Source organism: Myxocyprinus asiaticus, chromosome 23, assembly GCF_019703515.2.
Source record: "Myxocyprinus asiaticus isolate MX2 ecotype Aquarium Trade chromosome 23, UBuf_Myxa_2, whole genome shotgun sequence".
In the NCBI taxonomy this organism is placed as follows: Eukaryota; Metazoa; Chordata; class Actinopteri; order Cypriniformes; family Catostomidae; genus Myxocyprinus; species Myxocyprinus asiaticus.
In genome coordinates, this window is record NC_059366.1 from 22,572,769 (window position 1) to 22,598,387 (window position 25,619).

The 25,619-nt window shown below is 40.6% G+C and overlaps 1 protein-coding gene across 3 annotated transcripts in view; it reads left to right on the forward strand.

Moving 5' to 3' along the window:
• LOC127414191 (zinc finger SWIM domain-containing protein 8-like) overlaps positions 1-25,619 on the forward strand; it is a 52,415-nt gene that overhangs the window by 18,401 nt on the left and 8,395 nt on the right. For all 3 annotated transcript variants that reach the window (XR_007892755.1, XM_051652013.1, XM_051652014.1), the window contains exons 5-21: positions 3,594-3,701; positions 4,125-4,206; positions 4,337-4,457; positions 10,933-11,134; positions 12,428-12,603; positions 12,775-14,005; positions 14,123-14,254; positions 14,339-14,518; positions 15,256-15,439; positions 15,549-15,647; positions 15,794-15,918; positions 18,476-18,764; positions 19,290-19,442; positions 20,247-20,469; positions 20,963-21,252; positions 21,442-21,665; positions 24,860-25,351. Coding sequence is in view for 2 of the 3 variants with exons in the window: in XM_051652013.1 (XP_051507973.1) it covers positions 3,594-3,701; positions 4,125-4,206; positions 4,337-4,457; positions 10,933-11,134; positions 12,428-12,603; positions 12,775-14,005; positions 14,123-14,254; positions 14,339-14,518; positions 15,256-15,439; positions 15,549-15,647; positions 15,794-15,918; positions 18,476-18,764; positions 19,290-19,442; positions 20,247-20,469; positions 20,963-21,252; positions 21,442-21,665; positions 24,860-25,351 (4,311 nt within the window). In the remaining variant the exon portion in view is untranslated. The remainder of the gene's footprint in view (positions 1-3,593; positions 3,702-4,124; positions 4,207-4,336; positions 4,458-10,932; positions 11,135-12,427; positions 12,604-12,774; positions 14,006-14,122; positions 14,255-14,338; positions 14,519-15,255; positions 15,440-15,548; positions 15,648-15,793; positions 15,919-18,475; positions 18,765-19,289; positions 19,443-20,246; positions 20,470-20,962; positions 21,253-21,441; positions 21,666-24,859; positions 25,352-25,619) is intronic.

Sequence of the window (25,619 nt, forward strand, 5' to 3'; positions counted from 1 at the left end):
GACGATTAAGAAAACATGGGTATTCTATATTTTCCTTGCAATCATTGGTATTTCTTGTCTGAATTCTTAAACTGTTCTAATCTGTTGCTGCCCTTCCTGCCGTTCTGTCAGCCGGTGGTCCACCCTGCCTCCTGGGAACCTGGGGGAGAGACGAGGGGAGGTATGGGTAGAGGGAAAGGGCGAGCGGGAGACACACAGAGAGAGAGGAGAGAGAGAGAGAGAAACTTCTCGCCGGTCCCTGGACACACTGTTGGCCCTCAACCACTCCCCCGGTGGACAGCAGCGAGCCCTCCGACCCCTGGTGGACGGAACCGCTCCTCCCCTTCTCGGCGGACCGCAGCGGTTCCTCCGGCACTCGGTGACGGGCAGCGACCCCTCCTTCCCGTAGTAGACGGCCGCAGCTGCTCCTCTGGCAGACGGCAGTGTTGAGGTCTCCACGACAGCGCATCCCTCCTCCCTCCCGGGATTTGGCACCATTATAACAGTTAAAGGACGGGCAAGGAGGAGGCAGGAACTGGCTGAACAGTCAACAAAAAGTTTAATGTAAAACTCAACTTAAAACAACATAAAACACACAGACACGCATGCAGCGCGGCCGCATGCATCTCTCTCTCTCTCTCTCCCGAACCGGCGTCTCCGGCTCCCCTTTATCTTGCTCTCCCACTGATCATCTGATTCAGCGCCGGCCGTGCACCTTCATGGCCTGGCCATGCCGCCCTCCTCATCACACATGCCTTGTACAACTTTGGCCATATTTGTTATCCTCTTTTATTGTAATTTATGATGGAATGGGTGAAAATAGTCCACGTAAGATCATGAAAGTTTTTTATACTTGTTTTTATTAAAGACATTTTATTTTTCAATTTTTGTTTTGTTTTATTCAACATTTATTTAAAAATGTATTTTACAAACAGAATTTCCAATAAAAATTAATGAAAAGGTGAGTTCCGAATAAACGTTAAGTTTGAGCCCCACACCTTTTAGCCCTCCAAAGCTCTCACAGTGGATGATAAAGTCTGCATGACATTGACATGACATTTTAAAAAGACGAATTATTGCTTTTATCCGATTGAAATCAGACTTTTAAAGTGCATGTAAACGCACTCATAGTTATAGATGATAGGTGTGTCTTTTCTTGAACAGTCTCTTGGCAAATGGCTTTGAGAATGTATCCTATATTTAATTCACCCACAACTTACCATCATTGTGCAGCCCTGTCTATTACGAAAGGTTCTGATGTTTAATCTGCTATTGCAAGTAGAATAAACAGCATAGGCTTAGTACTGCTAAAAGATTCTTTGTCACCTTTATCAGCCACACACAGGTATTTAAGTGTGCGTGTAGTAATTCATTGACACCTAAGGCTTGGGTGTCTTAATATCTTGCTGTAGTATCTCTTCATACTGAGCTTTACATGCTGAGGCTGGTGTCTGAGGTGGGTACCTATCATTTCCTCGCATCACAGCTTGAAATTCAAATGCTTGGGGCTTGACATTTAGTCCACCTACTCAACTGTATCGCAGAGCAAGCCAGAGTCACAAAGTAATATGCATTCCTGCCTCAGCACTATTGCATTTTTTTTAATTGCCTAATCTGTCGTAGTAGAATATGACAAAGATAGAGACCTGACACTGTACTTTGTAAAAACAAACTCTTTTGTTTTATCAAACTTGACACTACTGGATTATGATATGTAGTAGTGATAGAGGTGTATATTTATGTGTGTCAGTCATTAGACCTCTCTCTATCTCCATATTTGCTGTGTCCTTTAACTTGTTGAGTGGGCTTGTGTGGTTTTCACATCTAGGGAGCTGCGAGACTGTCCTCACAGCTCCGTTTGCACCAATGCATCCCAATATCTTAATTGCACTGGTCAAAACTGCTTTGGGAACATGCATTAGAAAACATTTTACTGAACTGGGCTGTAAACACTAGAAATGGTCCTTCTCATAACCATAATGAAAATAATGTTCCCAAAACAACTTTGGAATAGTACCAAGGTAATTACAGGCTAACTTTTTACCAGAATGCTGTATTTTATCATGTCTTAATGACATAATGCTTATAATTTTGGCAGATGCACATTTTCCGTTTGCAGGAATTGACATGTATTGAAAGAACTCAAAGGAAAACGACTTGCAGTTTCACAATACCTAGATTTGGCTAGAAATGAAGAGTGATAATGGTCATTTAGAGTGCGCTTGGTGTGAAATGTCTGCAAATGGGTCATTTCTGATATTTATTATGGAAGTATTTTGAAGTGTTTCAGCCACATGGATAATCCATCCCAGCTCAGTGTGTCTTACTTGGGTGTTGACCAGGAATCTTAAACATTTCCGTACTCTTTATCCTCCCCAGTGCAGAACTCCAGGTCCATTCTTCATCCAACCTCCTTTACACCCCATTCTCAAGCTATGTTTGAAATGGTATACTAACACACTTCTCTTGGTATTGCTGCAGTGTATATAGTATGCAGATATTCTACCTTACTTGAGTTCACCCAAAAATGAAAGTTCACCCATTCACTTCCATTGTGAAGACCTACAGATCTGAGATATTCTTTGAAAAATCTTAATTTGTGTTCTGCAGAAGAAAGAAAGTCATACACATCTGGGATGCCAGGAGGGTGAGTAAATAATGCATTTTCATTTTTGGGTGAACTATCGCTTTAATCTTCCATTTCCACTTTGACTAATAAACTGGAAGTAATATTAGCAGGGATCTCTTTCATGATTTGAAGACTTGGGGTGAATTCCAATCAAAAGTGATCATCCTTATGCCTTACTTCGATACTTCGTTTTGATCGACACTTTGAGTGGCGGCCCCTTCCCGCAGTGCCCTTCTAGGGTGCAGAAATGCCGTTTGGAATTCACCTTTATTATTTGATCGGACTACTGAACATTTTTACACACATTTGGATTACAAATGCCAAATAACTGTTTTTCCAAGATGATAACTGGATGCCACTCACGGAATTAAACGTGCAATGTGAATAGATCATGTGACAACAGTGTTGCTTACTACTGACTTACGACTTAAATATGTCTCATCAAATAATGCCTACTGTTTCACTTACATTTTTTTTATTTTTTTATATAGTAAGCAATATGCTGAGTATACTGCATAGTATTCAGTAAGAAGTAAGCTAGTGTTCTATTCCAAACATAGCCTTGGTTTCTCAGACATGGCCAACACATTTCACTCCAGTCGCTCATGACACAGGACACCCATGGGACATTGCATTCTCTTTAATAACCTCTCTATGAGCTAAAGAATGAATTAGCTGTGATCTGCTCAAAGCATGTCTGTCTGGAGCTCATATATTATGCATGGAACATTTGCAAATGAGGGGTTTTCTGCCCATGATGGAGGAGTCAGAACCTGGAGGAGAGGACCAGGTGATGGGCACACTGGGACATCCACCTGAAGGCATCAATGCCTCCAGACATATTAGAAATGCACAGAGTGTTTGTTAATGAGCAGTCTGCTCCAGGTTTCTTGGCATTAGTAAAGCACTGAAGTTTGATTTTGAATTATTTACGTTGGACATCGACTTCAATTGTGAGTGACTCTTGGTTTGTGTTGTGCCATAGGCATCTGCAGTATGTCTTCGAGCACCTGTGTCAGAGTCCCTGTCCAGATTACAGCGAGATCAACTCCAGAAGTTCGCACAATACCTCATCAGTGAACTCCCACAGCAGGTGAGGCATGCATTATGTATTTGCTGTTATAATTGTAGAGATGGTCTCATTTTTCATGGCTTCTTTGAGCATTAAAGTGTCTTGCAAGACTCTAAATGATGGTGATAAAGTGCACACAGTGGCCTCATTGTCCTTATAGGTGCAAAGCAGTTATTTGTTGCTGGATATGGGTAACGTTACCAGGCTTTCAAGTGCACTCTACATTTATTGGACATTTAAACCTTGGGGAAAGGGAGAGTTAGAATTAATTTCATAACCTTCTTACCCAAAGACACTTAAAATTTAAGGTGGACAAATCTCATCTCCTTTTCTTACTCAATACCTTTGTTGAGCTCAAAACAAATATTTTTTCTTTTAATTTGTCTCATTTGGTGTTGATGTTCATTTCGGACTGTATTCTGATTCATTGTTTTGTATCTTCAGATTTTGCCGACTGCTCAGCGTCTATTGGATGAGCTCCTTTCCTCTCAGTCTACCGCTATTAACACAGTGTGTGGAGCCCCAGGTATGCACTGACCTACTGCAATTAATAGCCACACTATAATGTCTAAAACTATTTCTGTCTCATTTTCTGTGAAGATGTTAGGTTTGGAATGTTGTTACCTTGTCAAATCCTACTTTTCCTGGATTCACAGATCCTACTGCTGGCCCTTCAGCCTCTGATCAGAGCACTTGGTATTTAGATGAGTCCACCCTCAGTGACAACATCAAGAAAACCCTGCACAAGTTCTGTGGCCCCTCACCTGTTGTGTTTAGGTAAAAGCAGTCAGACTGGTTTAACCTGTTAAACTCTAGGATACGGTTTTCATCCATATTCTAAAGCACTGTAATATTGTTATTAACACTTTTTATTGATTCTTGTATAAAAAAAAAAAAAAAAATAAATAAAAATAAAATATATATATATATATATATATATATATATATATATATATATATATATATATATATATATATATATATATTAGTTTGAACTGCCACTAATGGTTGTTTATAAAGTAACTTAATCCACACAATAAAAGCATTTCTAAAATCTTAAAAAGATAGTCCCATTCCACCTTATCAAATGCCTTCTCGGCATCAAGTGAGATGGCTGCGGTCGGGGTCTGATCATTCACTACTGACCACATAATATTTATAAAACGTCTAATATTATCAGTAGAACTACGACCACAAATAAAACCCACTTGATCTAAAGTTGAAGTCAGAAGTTTACATACACTTAGGTTGAAGTCATCAAAACTCATTTTTTAACCACTCCACAGATTTAATATTAGAAAACTATAGTTTTGGCAAGTCATTTATGACATCTACTTTGTGCATGACACGAGTCATTTTTCCAACAATTGTTTACAGACAGATTGTTTCACTTTTAATTGACTATATCACAATTCCAGTGGGTCGGAAGTTTACATACATTAAGTTAACCGTGCCTTATAAGCAGCTTGGAAAATTCCAGAAAATTATGTCAAGCCTTTAGCCAATTAGCTTCTTATTGGAGGTGTACTGAATTGGAGGTGTACTTGTGGATGTATTTTAAGACCTACCTTCAAACTCAGTGCCTCTTTGCTTGACATCATGGTTAAATCAAAAGAAATCAGCCAAGACCTCAGAAAAAAAATTGTTGACCTCCACAAGTCTGGTTCGTCCTTGGGAGCCATATCCAAACGCCTGATGGTACCATGTTCATCTGTACAAACAATAGTACACAAGTATAAACACCATGGGACCACGCAGCCATCATACCGCTCAGGAAGGAGACTCATTCTGTCTCCTAGAGATGAACGTAGTTTGGTGCAAAAAGTGCAAATCAATCCCAGAACAACAGCAAAGGACCTTGTGAAGGTGCTGGAGGAAATAGGAAGACAAGTATCTATATCTACAGTAAAACGAGTCCTGTATAGACATAACCTGAAAGGCTGCTTAGCAAGGAAGAAGCCACTGCTCCAAAACCACCATAAAGCCAGACTACAGTTTGCAAGTGCACATAGGGACAAAGATCTTACTTTGAGAAATGTCCTATGGTCTGATGAAACAAAAACTGAACTGTTTGGCCATAATGACCATCGTTATATTTGGAGGAAAAATGGTGAGGCTTGCAAGCCTAAGAACACCATCCCAACCATGAAGCATGGGGTGGCAGCATCATGTTGTGGGGGTGCTTTGCTGCAAGAGGGACTGGTGCACTTTACAAAATAGATGGCATCATGAGGAAGGAAAATTATGTGGATATATTGAAGCAACATCTCAAGACATCAGCTAGGAAGTTAAAGCTCGGTCGCAAATGGGTCTTCAAATGGACAATGACCCCAAGCATACCTCCAAAGTTGTGGCAAAATGGCTTAAGGTCAACGAAGTCAAGGTATTGGAGTGGCCATCACAAAGCCCTGACCTCAATCCGAAAGAAAATTTGTGGGCAGAACTGAAAAAGCGTGTGAGAGCAAGGAGCCTACAAACCTGACTCAGTTACACCAGCTCTGTCTGGAGGAATGGCCAAAATTCCAGCAACTTATTGTGAGAAGCTTGTGGAAGGCTACCCAAAACATTTTGACCCAAGTACAAACAATTCAAAGGCAATGCTGCCAAATACTAACAAAGTGTATGTAAACTTCTGACCCACTGGGAATGTGATGAAAGAAATAAAAGCTGAAATCATTCTCTCTACTATTATTCTGACATTTCATATTTTTATTTTTTATTTTATCCCCTTTTCTCCCAATTTGGAATGCCCAGTTCCCACTACTTAGTAGTTTCTCATGGTGGCGTGGTTACCTCAATCCGGGTGGCGGAGGACAAGTCTTAGTTGCCTCCACTTCTGAGACATTTAATCCGCGCATCTTATCACATGGCTCGCTGTGCATGAGACCGCGGAGACTCACAGCACGGGAGGCTCATGCTATTCTCTGCGATCCATGCACAACTTACCATGCGCCCCATTGAGAGCGAGAACCACTATCGTGACCACGAGGAGGTTACCCCATGTGACTCTACCCTCCCTAGCAACCAGGCCAATTTGGTTGCTTAGGAGACCTGGTTGGAGTCACTCCGCACACCCTGGATTTGAACTTGCGACTCCAGGGGTGGTAGTCAGCGTCAGTACTCGCTGAGCTACCCAGGCCCCAGTGACATTTCACATTCTTAAAATAGTGATCCTAACTGACCTAAGACAGGGAATGTTTTCTACGTTTAAATGTCAGGAATTGTGAAAAACTGAGTTTAAATGTATATGGCTAAGGTGTATGTAAACTTCTGACTTCAGCTGTATATGTATAATAGATGTAATTACTCTGCTTAATCGATTAGCCAGAATTTTTGTCAATATTTTTTACATCTAACTGGATCAGGGAAATTAGATGATAACTTTTACATTCATTTGAGCCCTTATCTTTTTTTAAAGAATGAGACTTATCAGGACTTGCGTCATGGTTGGCGGTAGTTCACCTTTCTTTAATGACTCTGTGTAAACTTCTAACATAAGTGGAGCCAGTTCTGAGACTAGATCTAAAAAATTCTGCGGCAAAACCATCTGGCCCTGGTGCCTTACCTGTTGGGAAGGCTTTAATTACCTCAACAAACTCCTCCAAAGTAATATCCGTGTCGGGGTCTGGGTAGCTCAATGAGTATTGATGCTGACTACCACACCTGGAGTCACGAGTTCGAATCCAGTGTGTCCTGAGTGACTCCAGCCAGGTCTCCTAAGCAACTAAATTGGCCCGGTTGCTAGGGAGGATAGAGTCACATGGGGTAACTTCCTCTTGGTCGCGATTAGTGGTTTTCGCTCTCAATGGGGCGCGTGGTAATTTGTGCGTGGGTCGCGGAGAGTAGCATGAGCCTCCACATGCTGGGAGTCTCCGCTGTGTCATGCACAACGAGTCACATGATAAGATATGCAGATTTACTGTCTCAGAAGCGGAGGCAACTGAGACTTGTCCTCCGACACCTGGATTGAGGTGAGTAACCACACCACCACGAGGAACTACTAAGTAGTGGGAATTGGGCATTCCAAATTTGGGAGAAAAGGGGATAAAAAATAAAATAAAATATCTGAGTCAGGAAAGTCTTTTTCACTCGTCAATTTAGGGAGTTCTAATGGCTCTATGAAGTTGCTAATATCCTTATTGGTAGACAGACGTGGAACTATAAAGATCGAAATAGAATTATTTAAAGGCTTTATTAATATCTGTAGCAGAAGTAAATATATTGCCTCCAGAAGACTTCACTGAATGAATGGTGGAAAAAATCTCTCTGTTTTATGTATCTGGCAAGCTGTTTCCCTGCTTTGTCCCCCGACTCAAAGTATGTCTGACTTTCCCTGAATAACCAAAACTCTACCTTCTGTGATAAAATAGTATTGTACCTATACTTTAGCTGAACTTTGCTCAACTCTCTAAGGCCATTGGATGACATACAGCACTTCAGCTCTGTTTCAGCACTTTTAATACTCTTCCAATTCTATGAATTCCTGTGCTTTGATCTTTTTAATGAATGAGGCATATTGTATGAACTGCCTCCTAAGAACTGCCTTAAGCGCCTCCCATGCCACACCCACAGAGGACACTGAGGACCAATTGGTTTCTACATAAACATTGCCTTCTGTCTTTAACATTTGTTTAAATGCTGGGTTCTGTAGAAGGGATGTATTAAAGCGCATCTATATGGTTTTCTCTATATGCGGCAACATCTCTAAACACACCAAAGCATGATCTGAAACTAAAATATTCCCGATTGAGCAGTCAGTGGCAGATGGAATAAGTGATTTAGATATATATAAAAAAATCTATTCTAGAGTAAATCTTGTGAACTGATGAAAAAAAAAAAAAGGTGTAGTCCCTCCCAGATGGATTCAGAAGTCTCCAAATGTCTGTAAGACCAAGATTTTTACATATCCTCTGTAGTGTCAATGTTGCTCTAAAGGGTCTACACACTATGCTCAAGGACCGGATCCATAAAAAAATTGAAGTCACCACCCAAAACCATATCATGAAGGATCCCAGCTGCTTGTAACTTTACCTCAAGATCTGTAAAAAAGTTCTGCTCATCAGCGTTGGGTGCATAAATATTAGCCAAAATAAGATTTTAACCTGTATTTCAGCCAAAACAATGACTCTTCCTAAATTATCTTTGATCTGTTTGAGACATTTAAATTGTAAATGCTTGCTTATCATTGTGATGACTCCCCTGCTCTTACTCGAACTGGCACTACAAAACGCATGCCCACCCCATGCCCTGCCAAGTTTTTCAGCTTCCTGCGGAGAAAGCTGCGTTTCTTGAAGGAACACTATATCAGATTTTTTACTCTTAAGAAAAGATACCACCTTCCTCCTTTTTATAGGGTGCCCCAGCCCATTAACATTCCACGTGGAGAGAAACATTTTACCTACAGTATATTAAAGTGTGCCATATTGACATGCAAAGAAAAATTGTGTACTCAAGGCTAAATTATATAGACCACTATCCAACATTGATATAACCATAAAATCCTTAACCCACAGAACAGAAAAAAAAGAAAAAGAAAAAAGTGTGCTTCAACCTCATCCATAACAGTTGCACACGAGATTTTCTGTGACACTGTTGCTACCAAATTGCTCAAGTCTGGTGAGATATATATATATCTCACTATTTTTTCTCTTCCCTTAGCATAAACCATGCCATTAAACTGTACATGTGTTCAATAAAATAAAAAATAAAATAGGCCCAGTAAACAATAGCATCGAACCCACAAAGTGAACGAATGAGCTCAACAGCAAGTCAACAGAGGGAGAAAAAAAAAAAAAAAGAGTCAGGCAGGAGCCAGTGGGCAGACAAGAGAACAACAAACCCTCTCGGGCTGCATCAGTAAAATGCACAATGTGTAGTCCTGTATCGTTGATCGAGTGCAGACATAATTACCCATTCACACCATTGATTTAATGGCCATAGCTTGTCGTGGACATGTAAAAGTCTTGCATCCATCCTTGGTGTCAATTCTCAGTTTAGCAGGATAAAGCAGTGCAAAGCTTACTCTCTGTTGGTGCAGTAATTTTTTACACTCTTTGAATCCGTCCCGCTTCGTTTGAGTAGTTCTAGCAAAGTCCGGAAAAACTATGATGTTGTGGTCCTCCCAGCACAACTTGCCTTTAGTCCTCGCTGCTCGTAGAACAAAGTGTCTGTCAGCCGACTGCAATAATCTTGCCAGGATAGATCGGGGTCTGTCACCTGCCTTGGGAAGCTGACCGAGAGCTGTGCGCGCACGCTCTATCTCAAGCCCGCAGTCTTGATCAAATTCGTAATAAGCCCCTCCAAAAACTGCACCAAATCTTGACCTTCCTTTCCTTCTGGGATTCCAATGAAACGAACATTAAAACGTCTACTCTGATTTTCCATATCCTCTAGTTTTTCCCACACCCATTCCACATCAGCCTTGGAAGCAGGCAGGTTAGCCTGTAGCTCTCTTTCGGCCACCTCCAGTAACTCGACCCGTTTTTCAATATCATCCCTTCTTGTGTTCAGGGTGGAAAGTTTCACTTCCATAGATGTAACCATTCTATGTATTTCTGCAAGGCTCTCCATATCGGTCGAGATTTTCGTTATTGCTGCATAAATGTTCGAGGTATCCTGACCTACGTCATGCTGTCACTATACACTGGACCTCTGCCATCTTGATCCTGCGAGGTGTCCAACGCGTGAGAACATAAGTGCTTTTTAATGTCCCCACAGGCCGACGATTTCAAATTTTTCAACATCCTGCCTTCCCAGCAAAGTTTATCAAACAAAACTATTACAGTTCTCATTGGTTAATATTGCTTAAAATAAGTGTAGCAAAGTTTAAGCAAAGCTCGCCTCTAAGCGATCAACCCTCGCATAGCGTCACGTGACTCCCTAAAGCATTGTGATATTAATATACATTTATTTTTAGGTATTACAGAAAAGCACTTTCCTTATTGATTGTGGTGTGAAAGCGATTGTATGATTTCCATTTAAGATTTGTTCACATTTTTTTTCACTGATTTATTTCAGCAGCAACCTTTTAACTACCCCATTAAATAGCTTAACAGGCACAGTTTTCTGTCCTCTGTTTGATGTATTTTAACCTTTTATGAGCACACTTGCTTACAGAATGCTTCAAAGCTAATAGACTGACTTAAAGCCACAAAACACCAGTTTTGATTTAATGGGGTCTTTAATATATCCCATCATGGAGTCAACAAGACCGAACTAACTGTTCTCTCGGTTTGTCGCTTGTCATTCTCAGTGATGTGAACTCAATGTACCTGTCGTCCACTGAGCCTCCAGCGGCTGCAGAATGGGCTTGTCTGCTGCGGCCTCTGCGAGGAAGAGAACCAGAGGGCATTTGGAACCTTCTGTCCATTGTCAGAGAGATGTTTAAGAGGAGAGACAGTAATGCTGCTCCCCTGTTAGAGATCCTCACCGAACAGTGTCTCACCTATGAACAGGTACACAATCTCACTTAGACACACGTTACACCCAGGGTGAGAGTTTCATGTGCATGAAGAAATTGCATCATTCCTATGTGAACACTTGCGTGTCAAAAGAATATCACATTCCTGCCCACAGTCAAGCAATGGAAGATCCATGACATGCAGTATCTACAGCCAAATGTTTGCAAACACTCTAATTTTTGACCTTGCTAATATTGTAATGGGGTAGATGAATTAAAACATATCCATGAACTTGTTTTTAATCAACATCTATATTTAAGCTTAACATTTATGTGAATCTTGAAGATAAAGTGAAGATTTAAGGAGCAGTTTTTCACTTAATCAACTTTTTGCCTATAGTCATTCGTTTTAAATGGTCCTGCAGTGTGTTAAATGGGTTTTTTTAAAGTACAAATATTCCATGTAGTCTCTCAATTATATTGCGTCTGTAATCGTTATTAAAGAAGTAGCTAAATGCTTTTTAATGTAGATGGAGTCTAGCATGTCACACCGCACAACATGCTACCTTCCCTACATTATTTTATGTTGACCCATTGACTGTGTATTGAGAACAGGCTGTAACTTCCCTGTTATTCACTTGGTATTAAGTCCCCCCCCCCCCTTTGTTTTTCTTTGTTTTTACAACCGGTGATTCCACAGAGGTTCGCCGTTTTGAATGATCCATGGTCAATTTTTCTCGTTTGTTGTGACAACAAACTTTCAGGTTCACGCTACTCCCACACACGCACTACAGTAGCCGGAGCTTATTTTCTCTGTGTACAGATATGACGTCAACACGCACGGGCGAATGTCGTATGTATGCAATTTCCCGCAAAATCCATCCCGACAGCTCTAAAATATAAATCATTATTATAGGTTTATCAAAGTGTATTTGGGTAAAGACAAGACATGGGTTGGAAGATAGATTATTGTTGCACTCTCTCATTAATAACATTTAGTTAGTGTAGCTTTAATTTAAAGAATCTTGAACCGAACTGAACTGTGAGTTCAGTATCGTGAACCGAATCATGAGATGAGTGAATCATTATACCACTATAAATAGTACATTTTTGGGCTAACATTACACTGAAATTAATTTGCATAAGTAATTGCATAATTAATAATAGTGTATTTATTTTCATATTAGAATTCAAAATATTTTTTTTTTAAAAAGTGTTCCCAAACATCTGTCGATGACTGACTGTATCTCCTATGCACTGGATTAGAGATGCATTTTAAACTAAGGATTCAAATGATTGTTGTACTGTAATGATGACAATTTCATGATCTCTCTATTCTTCTTCTAAGATCATTGGCTGGTGGTATAGTGTGAGGACATCTGCCTCTCACAGCAGTGCCAGTGGGCACACAGGACGCAGTAATGGGCAGACAGAGGTTGCAGCACATGCCTGTGCCAGTATGTGTGATGAAATGGTGGTCTTATGGAGACTTGCAGTTCTAGACCCTACAATGAGTCCTCAGAGGTGAGAAACTCAGTAGATCCGGTGAAGCTCAAAAGAGCTGCTGATCCTTGTATGATGTAACTTTTGATCTGAGAAATCTTTCGGCTTATGCACTCAAAGCCCTGAGGAATATTTGTCCATATTTAGGTATATTAATGTTCATTTGCTGGCTGGGTCTTTCTGATTCTTTAGGCGTTTGGAACTTGCCGCCCAGCTGAAGCAGTGGCACCTGAAGGTAATAGAGATAGTGAAACGGGGGCAGCACCGTAAGTCCTTGGACAAACTCTTCCAGGGCTTCAAATCAGCTGTGGAATGCTGCTACTTCAACTGGGAGGTGGCCTACCCTTTGCCTGGCATCACCTATTGCAACGCAGATAAGAAAAATGCCTCATTTTGTTGGGCCAGGGCAGTGCAGCAGCAGCGAGGTGCTAAAGCTGGGACTAGCGGGGACCCTCAGGAGCCTGGAGGAGGAATGCGCAGTGGAACTGCCGAAGCTACCTCCTCTGAACACAAGTCACGGAGCAACTCCCATCCTCCCCAAAAGGAGGTGGCTGTCCGCCCCAAAGAGACAATCGTGAGCAAGAGGAAAGGAGTGTCGGGGGTGAGCAGTGGTGGGGTGCTAGTTCGTCTGGGTGGTGGAGTCTCTCTTTCACTTGAGGAGGGAGGAAAAGGTATGTATAAAACCAGTGGCTCCTCCCCATCAACTGGAAGTAAAGCTAAGCTAACGCAGAGCAACAAGGGCTCTGGTGGAAGTTCAAGTACTGTCGGCGGAAAGCATCCCAGTGCTAAGCGGCGAACCAGCAGTGAGGACAGTTCTCTAGAACCTGACATGGCAGAGCTCAGTCTGGATGACGGCTCTAACCTTGCGCTGGGGGCGGAGGCCAGTAACACCTTCGATTTCCTTCCTCCCCCTCCTGAGATGCTGCCCTCACCCAGCCCCCTGCTCCGAGAGCCACGCAAACACAGCAGCGCTAATGTTACTAAAGACCGCACATTTGAGACCAAGCATGTGGCACACCCTGCCATGCCCTCTGCTGCTAATGCCCATGCCTGCTTCTCTAAGGAGAGCTCCATACCAACCACAGTAGTTGTAGCTATGGAGAAAGAGGTGGAGGCAGACCTGGATGAGAATGGGGGAGACGAGGACCCAGTAGACGATGTTCGGCCCTCGACATCAGTCACCAGCAAGGTGCAGCGAGGCCAGAGAGAGGGTGAGGGAGGTGGGGCCTCAGGGGCACCTGGACCTCAAGCAGCTGAGTCAGCATCTGGAGGAGATGCTCTCGGTGAAGACGACTACCAGGCGTATTACCTTAGTGCTGCATCAGAAGAGGGAGTGGATAGAGGGGTTGCAGATGGCAACCATGAAGAAGAGCCAGACATCTTTGCTGGGATTAAACCTCTGGAGCAGGAGGGTAGGATGGAGGTAAAAAAAAAATTGTTAAAAGCTCAAAGAACTTTATTTACTTAAAGTTTCTCTGATTTTGATTTGATAGTGCAGAACTTCAAAGCATTGAAGCGATGGTATAATGGTGTGTTGCAGGTGCTGTTTGCCTGTGCAGAGGCTCTCTACGCTCACGGCTACAGTAATGAAGCGTGCCGACTGGCTGTTGAACTTGCTCGAGATCTGCTGGATAACCCTCCCGACCTCAAGGTGGAGCAACCACAGACAAAGGTACAAAAACCAGAAATTTCAGATGTTGCATAGGTACATGTTAATGTTCGCCTCTGAAACTGAATCTATCCCCGTCTTGCTTAGAGTAAAAAGATTAAGGTGTCGACTAGTAAACAGACCCAGGTGGCAACTAACACCCTGTCTAAAGTTGCCTTCCTGCTGATTGTGCTGAGCGAGAGGCTGGAGCTCCATAACCTGGCTTTCAACACTGGCATGTTCTCCCTGGAGCTGCAGAGACCACCAGCTTCTACTAAAGCCCTTGAGGTAAAACGGGCTATTATGCTATTCTGATCCTTCTAATCATCTGCTAGTTTGACAGTACAGTTTGTTGTTGGGATATGTCTGTTTAGACCTAAAAGTAGGAAGTACATTACTGTGCAAAAGTCTTGGACACATAGTATGTTTCACAAAAGCATTTGTCTTAAGATGGTTATTTATATCTTCAGCTTTAGTGTGTCAATAGGAAATATAAATGTTAGACTCACAAACATTACTTTTGCAAATAGTAAAGATTAGTATAGAAGAACAGGAAGCCCTGCAACAGATGTCATGGCCCCCACAAATCCCCCCACTGAACATCGTGTCAGTCTGAGATTACATAATGAGACAGAAGCAATAGAGACAGCCTAAATAGTTTGAAGAACTGTGGTGAATTCTCCAAGAAGCTTGGAACATCCTATCTGCTAACAACCAAGAAAAACTGTGTCCAGGTGTACCTAGGAGAATTGGTGCTGTTTTAAAGGTAAAGGTGGTCACACTGAATATTGATTTAGCTTTTTTTATGTTTACTGGACTTTGTATGACATTAAGTGATAAATGAAAACTATTTATGTCATTATTTTTGAAGACATCCTCACTATGCAACATTTTTCACAAGTGCCTAAAACTTTTACACAGTACAATTCTTGATTGGAGCTTTAGTTTGGAAACAACAGGCAAAACCAGTTTCAGCTTATACCAAACTTCATATTGGATATTGAGGTTCTGTGCTCTTGTGTTAGGTGAAGCTGGCATATCAGGAGTCAGAAGTAGTGGCTCTGCTGAAGAAGATTCCTCTTGGTCTTGTAGAGATGACTTACATAAGGGACAGAGCCGAGCAGCTCCGTGATGGAAACTTCTGTGATTACCGGCCTGTTCTGCCCCTCATGCTGGCTAGCTTCATATTTGATGTACTCTGCACCCCGGGTAAGGCACCCATCTGCCCTTTTTTCACTTTATTAAAAATGCTCCTTAAGAGCCCCAAAATTCCTGGTTCTCCCATGAACATCTATCATTATTCTTTCCTTTCACACAGTGGTTTCCCCCACGGGCTCTCGACCTCCTAGCCGTAATCGTAACAACGAGATGCCAGGAGATGAGGAGCTGGGATTTGAGGCTGCTGTAGCAGCTCTTGGTAAGAGCCATTGATGTGAAACACACAAAACTATAGAGCACTACTGTGTGTTGCCCAAGACATTCTCTCTCTTTCTGTGTTTTAATAGTCTCTCCTTCTCTCTTTCTCTCTCGTTCTGCTCTACTCTGTCTGTTTTTTTTTTTCAGGTATGAAGACAACCGTCAGTGAGGCGGAGCATCCTCTGTTATGTGAAGGCACAAGGAGAGAGAAAGGAGATCTGGCTCTAGCACTGATGATCACCTATAAGGATGACCAAAGCAAGCTAAAAAAGGCACGAGCTTTGGAATTATGCATCTAATTTATACATCTGCTCACTATGCAAAGTTTTAAAGGAATAGTCCATAAATTTTTTTTAAATCTGGTCATAATTTTCTTACCGTCATATTGCTTGAAACATGAATGTTGTTGGGTGGGACATATCAAAGGGCTCATCTCTTATTTTAGAAAGGCCAGTAAACTTTAGTCATGTCAAAGCCATCAACCATGATTAGCTACTTGCTAGGTTGCAGGTGGTATTAGGGGGGAGGAACATTCTCATTCTAGAGAGCATTTCATTTTCAAGTGTGTAGTGAAAGTCATCAGTATTTGTGGTCCATTTCCAGAAGAGAAAAATTGTAAATGTTTTTCTGCTAAAAGTAAATTTTGTCAGCTTTAGGTGTGCACTCAGTATTTTTTTCCTCATCAAAAGAGATTTACTCCTAAAGAAATGAAAAGTAATTTTGAAACATATATATATAAAATTATGACCACTCATGTGAGATGAGGACTCCAGTCACATCGGTAACCTCATAAAAGCTGTTTTATTCTACATGGAGTAGGTCCCCTCCTGGGGGCTGCCATGTTAGAATCACATGACCAGCCAAATACTACTCGCTTAATCATAGTAATTGCCCTGTTATTGAACACTTTCAGTCATGCATTTTTGACTGTGAAAAGTAAATTCCTTCAATGTCATCGGTTACTGAAAACAATTACTTTTGCAGGGTTCATACAAGGTGCTTGAAGTGCTTGAAGTACTTGAATTTGGCTTTTTCAAATTTAAGTCCTGGAAAACCCTTGAAAATAGCAATTTTTACCAAGAGGTGCTTAAAATGTTCTTGAATTATAGAAAATCTTAAAATACGTTGCTTAAATCATTTAATAAATGAAATGTATTTCGTTATTTTCGGAAAAACAGGACGACAGACCATTAGACCACTGCTGAAGCGAGCAGCGCATAGATGGCGCTGTCACGTGGCACATGTTACTTTTGGCAGCGCTGTTCAGAATGGGCCAATCACAATCAAGTGTTACTGGAGGATTTAAAAAATATATATTTGATCGATACTACTGTTGCGGATTTAACAAATATGAATTGTTGCAACTATCAGTTTTAATTACAATTTACTCTCCAGGGTGAAAAAATTATATGAGATGTTTTGAATGATCTGAATGCAGATCAATGGAGGATGCAGTTTTGTGAGCCGTCTAGTGCCCCCTTCTGTAAAGAAAGCTTTGTGTCTCACAAAATAGGTTATTTCTGACAACATTTGGGTCAATATCAAAATATGTTGACCATGTCCCTTTACTTTTTTTAGTCATGAAAAAAAACCATTAGTGCAAGGCCAAACATCTGTGCAAAAAAGCAAAACAAAATTATTTTATTAATAATTTAAAAAGAATATTTGTCCCTTGATTTCATGTTATCGGTTTTATCAATGTTAAAACTTTTTTTTCTTTTTTTTTTGTTTAAAAAAAAAATTTAATACAAAAAGTTGTAGAAAATAATTTAAGGTTCAAGTTCAAAGGATGCTTAAATATGCATATAGTGATTTTTCCTAGCATGTTAAAAAGTTATTCACATTTTAACTAACATTTTCACACAAAAATATTTGGTGTTGTACCCCATTGAACCCTCAAAATGTGGTGTTGTAACCCATTTAACCCTCATTAGTGTTAACTTAGTGTTAACTTGCTTCGTTCGTGAAACAAAATTAAATAATAAAAGAGAGAACAACAGCCAAGTTGTCCTTTTATGAATACAAATTAATGTCAACATGTTACAAAATGTTTACCCTAAGCGTTTATAGGCAAAAACTGAACGAAATGGAAAATTTCAATATTTTGTAAGTTGGAAATTCAAATTTTTTTGAGAATGACCCATTTGCAATTTCGGTCAGTTCCTTACATAAATCTGTTGTGTGACTTTAGAAAACATGGAACACAGCACATGAGTCATATGGACTACTGTTTACAGACCCAGTTATTCACTTTTGTTGGAAAGCGAAGTGCGTTTTAAGGGAGCACACTACAATTGCACATCAGTTTCATCATGAATGAACCAAGAATTGTTACTGTGAGAATATGTAAAGATGCTTATTGTTGTACTTATAATAAGTGGTGTTTTATAAAAATAATTAACTGAATGGTTAAAATATTTTTATTTAAAATTAACAAAAATAATTAGTTTTAATGACATTTCGAGCATAGTCCTTGAAAACAAATACAAATGTGCTTGGAAAGTCCTTGAAAGTCCTTGAATTTAACGTTGAAGCATCTGTACGAACCCTGCTTTTGAATGATGCTGCATCCACGCCACTCGGTGTCAGTGTTAGCACAAAAATGACTTGGTGCACCTTTTAAGGAGTAAACTATCATATAGATGGCTTCTAAGCTAATAGACATGGGCTAAAAGCCCTTTTAGAGCAACCACTGCCAAATGAGACTCTTGGTTCTAATTTTGATTGTGAAGAAGCATAAACCATCATTGACTTAATCTTTGAAAGGTAGTAATGATGCCTTGTTTTTGATATTGTGAAATGTTTATGTCTGATTTCATCTCTGTGTAGATTCTGGATAAGCTCCTTGACCGTGAGAGCCAGACCCATAAGCCTCAGACTCTGAGCTCTTTTTACTCGAGCAAACCAGCCACCAGCAGCCAGAAGAGCCCTTCCAAACATGCCGCCCATGGTGCCAGCAGTACCACGGGAGGAGTATCAAAACACACCTCTTCAGCAACATCAGCTTCTGTGCAGGGCGTGACCAGTGGAGGAGTGGCAGGGCAGCAGGGAGGTTTAACGGGTGCTGGAGTTCAGAGTGCAGCAACGGGAGAGGGCATCGGTGACAATAGAGATCAAGGTGAACCAACGCCACGATCTGTTAACAAGAGCATAGTCATGTAGTCCTAATAGTTGATGATTGATTTAGCATTCCAACAGTCATAGAAAACCTGGAAATATTAGGGAATGTTGAAAGGCCTGGAGAAGTAATTATAATAAAAAGCTGGCAAAAGTCATGGATATTTCTACAGTGAATATAAATGTTTTACATTCACCTTAAAAATATTTCATTTGGCTAAAAATTGCTCTTTGTTAGTGTCATCTCTATAAAATTATTTAAAAAAATTTTTTTTGTAACTACAAACAACTGGAAAAGTTAAATTCTTCAGTCAAAAGAAGTGGGAACATTGTTGAATGACCTGTCCTCACGGACATTTACAAATGCTGTCTTGCTTAAATATTGTACATCTTAGATTAGTTTGAGGTAAGTGCAACTGAGTGTAAATACAACTTCTACTGGTTGTATTTACAGCTGTGTTTTACCTTGTGGTGTTTGTAGTGTCCCTTTTTAATATTAATATCTCTCATATTTATGTTTTGGCAGAAGGTGCACAGTCAACCCCCTGCGAGCAGCAGAGTGAAGCTGCACCCTTCAAACCTGAGGGCACTGTGCCTAGTCGTCTGGCACTGGGGGGCCGTGGGGCATATGGCACACGCTGCTGGGGATCACCTGTACGGCAGAAGAAGAAACACACAGGTAAGAGAGATACAGAAGTGTTTATTTGAAGCAGCACCTGTGCTCTTTATGTCATAAGAGGTCATCAACCATCTGAAGGATTTATACATCATCAATTCAGCCATTTATCTTGCAATATTTTCTCTTTTTACTGTTTATTGTATGCAAAAATACATTTGAAAGTAAGGTTTTAAAGGGATAGTTCACCCAAAAACTCTCTCATCATTTACTCATCTTCATGCCATCCCAGAATTTTCTTCTTCTGCTGAACACAAATTATGATTTTAGAAGAATATCTCAGTTCTTTAAGTCCATACACTGCAAGTGAATGGGTGCAAAAATGTTTACGCTCCAAAAAGCACATAAAGGCATCATAAAAGTATTTAATGACTCCAGTGTTTTAATCCATGTCTTCAGAAGTGATATGATTGGTGTGGGTGAGAAACGGATCAATATTTAAGTCCTTTTTTGCTAGAAATTCGTCTCCCTGCACAGTAGGGGATGCTATGAATGAAGAATGTGAATCACCATAAACACAAAAAGAAGAATGTGAAAGTGATCTGTTTCTCACCTACACCTTATCATATTGCTTCTGAAGACATTGATTTAACCACTGGAGTCACCCATTCACTTGCATTGTGTGGACCAAAAGAGTTGAGAAATTCTTCTAAAAATCTTAATTTGAGTTCAGCAGATGAAAGAAAGTCATACACATCTGAGATGGCATGAGGGTGAGTAATTTGATGAGAGAATTTTAATTTTTGGGTGAACTATTCCTTTAAGGATTTGTTGAGGTCATGTTTCATTTGACCTGTGTTTTGTCAGGCATGGCAAGCATTGACAGCAGTGCTCCAGAGACCACCTCAGACAGCTCCCCAACTCTCAGTCGACGCCCACTTCGAGGGGGTTGGACAGCAGCTTCCTGGGGGAGAGGCCAGGACAGTGACAGCATCAGCAGCTCTTCCTCTGATTCGCTGGGCTCATCGTCATCCAGTGGCTCACGCAGGGCTGGAGGAGGAGCCAGAGCAAAGAGTACTGATACCAGCAGGTGAGACAAGCCTAGACTGTTTTTGCCCTTTTCTTGTCCGTTTTGAGGGTTTGGTCTTGTTTTGACTGCAAAGGTGAAGAATAAAATAAATTGTGCAACATCGTGAAGATCTGAATGCTCCTGGCGCTTTTAAAAATATATGTAAAATAGAAATGTTTTAGTATAAATATATGCTGGAAAATATTATTGCTGATTTTACTCTGCATTGTTATATTAGTGCAGGTAAATTAAAATAATTAAATATCTATCTTCCTTTAGACAAAATAGATTTTTTACTGTTTTATTTCTTGCATTAAAACTAATTGCTATAATGACTGTTTGGCTGAAATTATGGTTCATTTGAACCAATATCAGAGTAAATAAATAAATATTTAGCTGTGTATCAAATAGCATCAAATGGCTAAAAGTGTTGAAAGATTTTTTTATGCTATTTTGACCTATATGTATCTATATATCTGCAGTTTATGACACACATCGTCTCTTTCTCTCTTAGGTATAAAGGCCGTCGGCCTGAATGCCACGCTCCACATGTGCCCAACCAGCCATCCGAGGCAGCTGCCCATTTTTACTTTGAGCTTGCCAAGACTGTGCTGATTAAAGCTGGAGGAAACAGCTCCACATCCATCTTCACCCAACCCTCTGCCAGTGGAGGCCACCAGGGGCCCCACCGCAACCTGCATCTGTGTGCCTTTGAGATTGGCCTGTATGCCCTCGGCCTGCATAATTTCGTGTCTCCCAACTGGCTGTCAAGGACTTATTCCTCACATGTATCCTGGATTACAGGTGAGAGGACTTTTATGGTTCTGATGAGAGTGAGCGATACTAAAATTGTCAAGCCTTGATATCCAAATACAGTTAATTAAAATACAAATGGTTGGAGTTAGTGCATCGTTTCAGAATTATGATGAAAGTACTAAACTGTTGACCTCAAAGATGGATAAATTCTGTTTTACATTCCATCTTGTTACACAGGCCAGGCCATGGAGATCGGGAGTGCTGCCCTCAACATCCTGGTGGAATGCTGGGATGGGCACCTCACGCCTCCAGAGGTGGCATCACTCGCAGACCGTGCATCACGAGCACGGGATCCCAACATGGTGCGTGCTGCTGCAGAGCTGGCCTTAAGCTGCCTGCCTCACGCTCATGCCCTCAACCCCAACGAGATACAAAGAGCTCTGGTGCAGTGCAAAGAGCAGGTACTGTCTAGCGCAGCCCACGTTCCCCGCACATAACCAGCAGAGCAGAGGCATAGTCTATGTGTAATGTTTTTTTATTTTTTTTTATTTATCAAGATTATTTCATCCAGCTTCCTATGACAGGCACAGATATAGGCGACGTTCACACCGCAGCTGAATATAACCCAAATCTGATATTTCGACCAAATCTGGTTTATTTTTTGTTGTAAGGTTGTTCACACAACATTTTAAATGTAGGCCATATTGGAAACTGGCCTGAACAGCCGACACTCGTTAACTGATCCGCATGCGTATAACACACCCTGAGCATGTGTATGAAACTCTGGCATGTTAAATATTATAATATGAATAATCTATTAAATTGCATTTAAAAATGTAATTAGCTGTGTTTTTTTTTTTTTTTTAACGGATAGACCACCTATCTAATAATGTGTCAGCAAATGATGGCGAAATACCGTCTTGATGGAAAAAGTATTTTTAAATAAAGTAATTTGCTTTTGTATGGTGCTGTTTAATTGTCAGTGTGTAATATTACTTAAGAGCGAAATCAAAGAACAGCAGGAAAAACAGCAAAACGTTTATGAATGCAAGAAGAGTTGTCTATAATTATTTCAGATTTCCATTGACATGCTCGCATTCACGTTTTGATGCAGTTTGAGAAATATAGAAAGTGTTTTCTGCATGAGTGACATGAGTAGAACACTTGCATAAATCTATCTCTGCATCTTTTAATGCGCATATTTTAGTACATGTAGTCCAAATGAATCACTGAACGCAACTCTTGAGCCTTTAATTGAATTTTCTTTCTTCAAAAAAGAAATGAATGCATTAACTAGAAAAGATATGACTTGCAATTAAAAGTTTTAAACCATAACACACCTATATATGCCGGAATTCAAGAGCACAAATTATGAATGTTGAGATAGATTGAAGTAAAAATCACATTAAATCTGACCTGGCTGTTAAGACACTTTGGGGAAAAAAATAAGATACATACCTGATTTATTTCCACATGAAAGTGGCCCAGATCAGATTTGAACATGTCAGATTCAAAGTGCTTTTGGCTGGTCACATGGTCATCCAGTTAACAGATCTGTGTCGTGTGTGTGTAAAAAAAAAAAATAAAAAATCAGACATGGGCCACTTTCAGCTGCGGTGTGAATGTAGCCATAGAGGCTACAAGTGTCAAATTAATAAAATCCCAGATGCAGTTTACTATTGAACCAAAATCCCAGTAATAACCAGAAAAAAGAAAAAAATGATGATACATTACACAGGACTTTTAATTATAAACAAGCCCAAAATACACCAGGGAATTTATTTTAAAATAATGGAGACTTTGCTATACAGGCTATACACTTTTTACAGCCTGTATTTTACAAATAAAATAATAATATATGCATACATATTTCACCAGATGAGGTTTAATGAGGAATAAGGTTTATTATTATTCACAAGATATGAAGTTGGAGATGTATGTGCTGACAAGATACATTTCTATATAGTCACATTTTTATTTTCGTGCTTTAGCTTCAGTGTAGGACACTTGATTATCTAATTAAAATAATAACAAAATATGCACTGAAGTGAGAATAAAAACATAGATTAATATTGTCAATGATGAAAGATTTAGATACAGCAAATTCATAGAAGGTGTCCTTGTTTTTATTTAACCTCTAGAGGCCGCTGTTACACTGTTGAACCAAGCCATTCTAATGGTAGAATCCTCCAGCGCTGGACACAGAGAAATAATAAAATGAAAAACTATCAGTATAATGTAGATTTTTGCTAAAAAGCAACAATCGGCACTGAGCCAATATATCGTCTACCTCTACTTTTGATAATTTTGTGGCTCTTAAAGCTGCACTCAGTAATTTTTTGGAGTATGTCGAAGTGACTTTCAGTGCCTGCCAGTGACACCTAGTGGCCTGGATGCAGCATCATTCAAACACAGTAGTTTTCAGTTACCAGTGCTTTTGTAGAAATTCACTATGCACAGTAAACCAGGATTAATTTAATCCATGAATGAAAGTGTCCAATAACAGGGCAGTTACTGAGATGAAGCGAGTAGAATTCAGCTGGTCATATGATCCTAACCTGACTGCCCCCATGAGGGCGCCCCTGCCCCATGTAGAATAAAATATCTTTTATAAGGTTACTGATATGACTGAACTCTTCATCTTACATGAGTGGTCATGATTTCATACATACTGTATCTTTCAATATTACTATTCATTTCTTTAAAATTAAAACTTTTTAAATGAGGAAAACAAATTACTGAGTGCACCTTTAAAGGTGCTGCAAGCATTTTTTTTTTAAATGACATGCAAAAAGTCTATCCCGAATACCTGCTAGATATCACTGATGTTAGTGCCTTGAAATATCACACCTGTCTCTGTGACAGTCCTAGACTCAGTAAAAAGTTAATAAAAAAAAGATTGACGCAGGCTGCATCCAGAATCTTTTATTGTTTTCTTTTTTGTTTTTTTAATTTGGAATGCCCAATTCCCAATGCACTCTAAGTCCTCGTGGTGATGTCGTGACTCTCCTCAATCCGGGTGATGGTGGACGAATCTCAGTTGCGTCTGAGACCATCAGTCTGCGCATTTTATCACGTGGCTTGTTGAGCGTGTTACCGCGGAGACATGGCGCGTGTGGAGGCTTCACGCTATTTTCAGTGGCATCCACGCACAACTCGCCATGTGCCCCAGCGAGAGTGAGAACCACATTATAGTGACCACGAGGAGGTTACCCCATGTGACTCTACCCTCCCTAGCAACCGGGCCAATTTGGTTGCTTAGGAGACCTGGCTGGAGTCACTCAGCACGCCCTGGATTCAAACTCACGACTCTAGGGGTGGTAGTCAGCGTCTTTACTCACTGAGCTACCCAGGCCCCCCCAGATTCTTTTTTTTAGGTAACCATTACACCTTTAGGTTTTTTCTGCCTGACTCTGGAGAAGGGGGCTTAGGAAAGAGAGCATGTCTAATTCAGTGGCAAGTGGTGGAAGTTCTGGAATGGCTAACATCATTTACAGCACCTTTAAACAACAATTTTGGACCATTCAGATATGAAGTACGCTTTGTACTTGTGAAAAAGAAACCATCCTTACACTTGGCACATATCTTTGCTTTTGCACGTCATTACTGTGTAATAATTTCCTATTGACATTTCTCTGCATTGTTCTCTCCTCAGGATAACTTGATGTTGGAGAAAGCCTGCATGGCAGTTGAGGAGGCAGCAAAGGGAGGAGGTGTATATCCCGAGGTTTTGTTTGAGGTGGCTCACCAGTGGTATTGGCTTTATGAGCAAACTGTGGGTGGCGGCTCAGGGGCCCAGAGAGAGGGTTCTGGGCGCTGCAGGGCCAACGGTGGAGCTGGGAGAACGCCCCCAGAGGGAGGCTGTGGTATCCTGGAAAACACCGGAGCCTTGGATTCATCAGGTGTTGCAGCAGTAACTACAACAGTAACAGCGGCTGCTGTATTACCTGTCATTTCCGTCGGCTCCACCATCTACCAGTCACACGCACTGCCCGGTTCAGCCATGGCGCACGCTCAAGGCCTGCATCCTTACACCACCATTCAGACCCATCTGCCCACTGTCTGCACCCCACAATTTCTGGGCCACCCGCTTCAGCATGTCCCTCGTCCTGCTGTCTTCCCCGTGTCTGGGGCTGCTTACCCACAAGTACGAGCGCCGTCTGTTTCTTTCCTTATGACATGATTAATGGATCTCATACTGTTTATAACAATTTTTTTATTACAGCTTGTAATGTTGTTTGTGTTCTTCATGTTAACTGAAGGTGATAACTACTCAATTTAAACACTAATGCAGAAGCTTGGCAGTCAGTGATTCTTAGCTCTGTATCTCAAGACATCCCTGGCAGAATATAAATGAATGAGAACAAGAGATTCAAACCAGTTTGATTTTATGGTTATAATAATAAATCTTTACC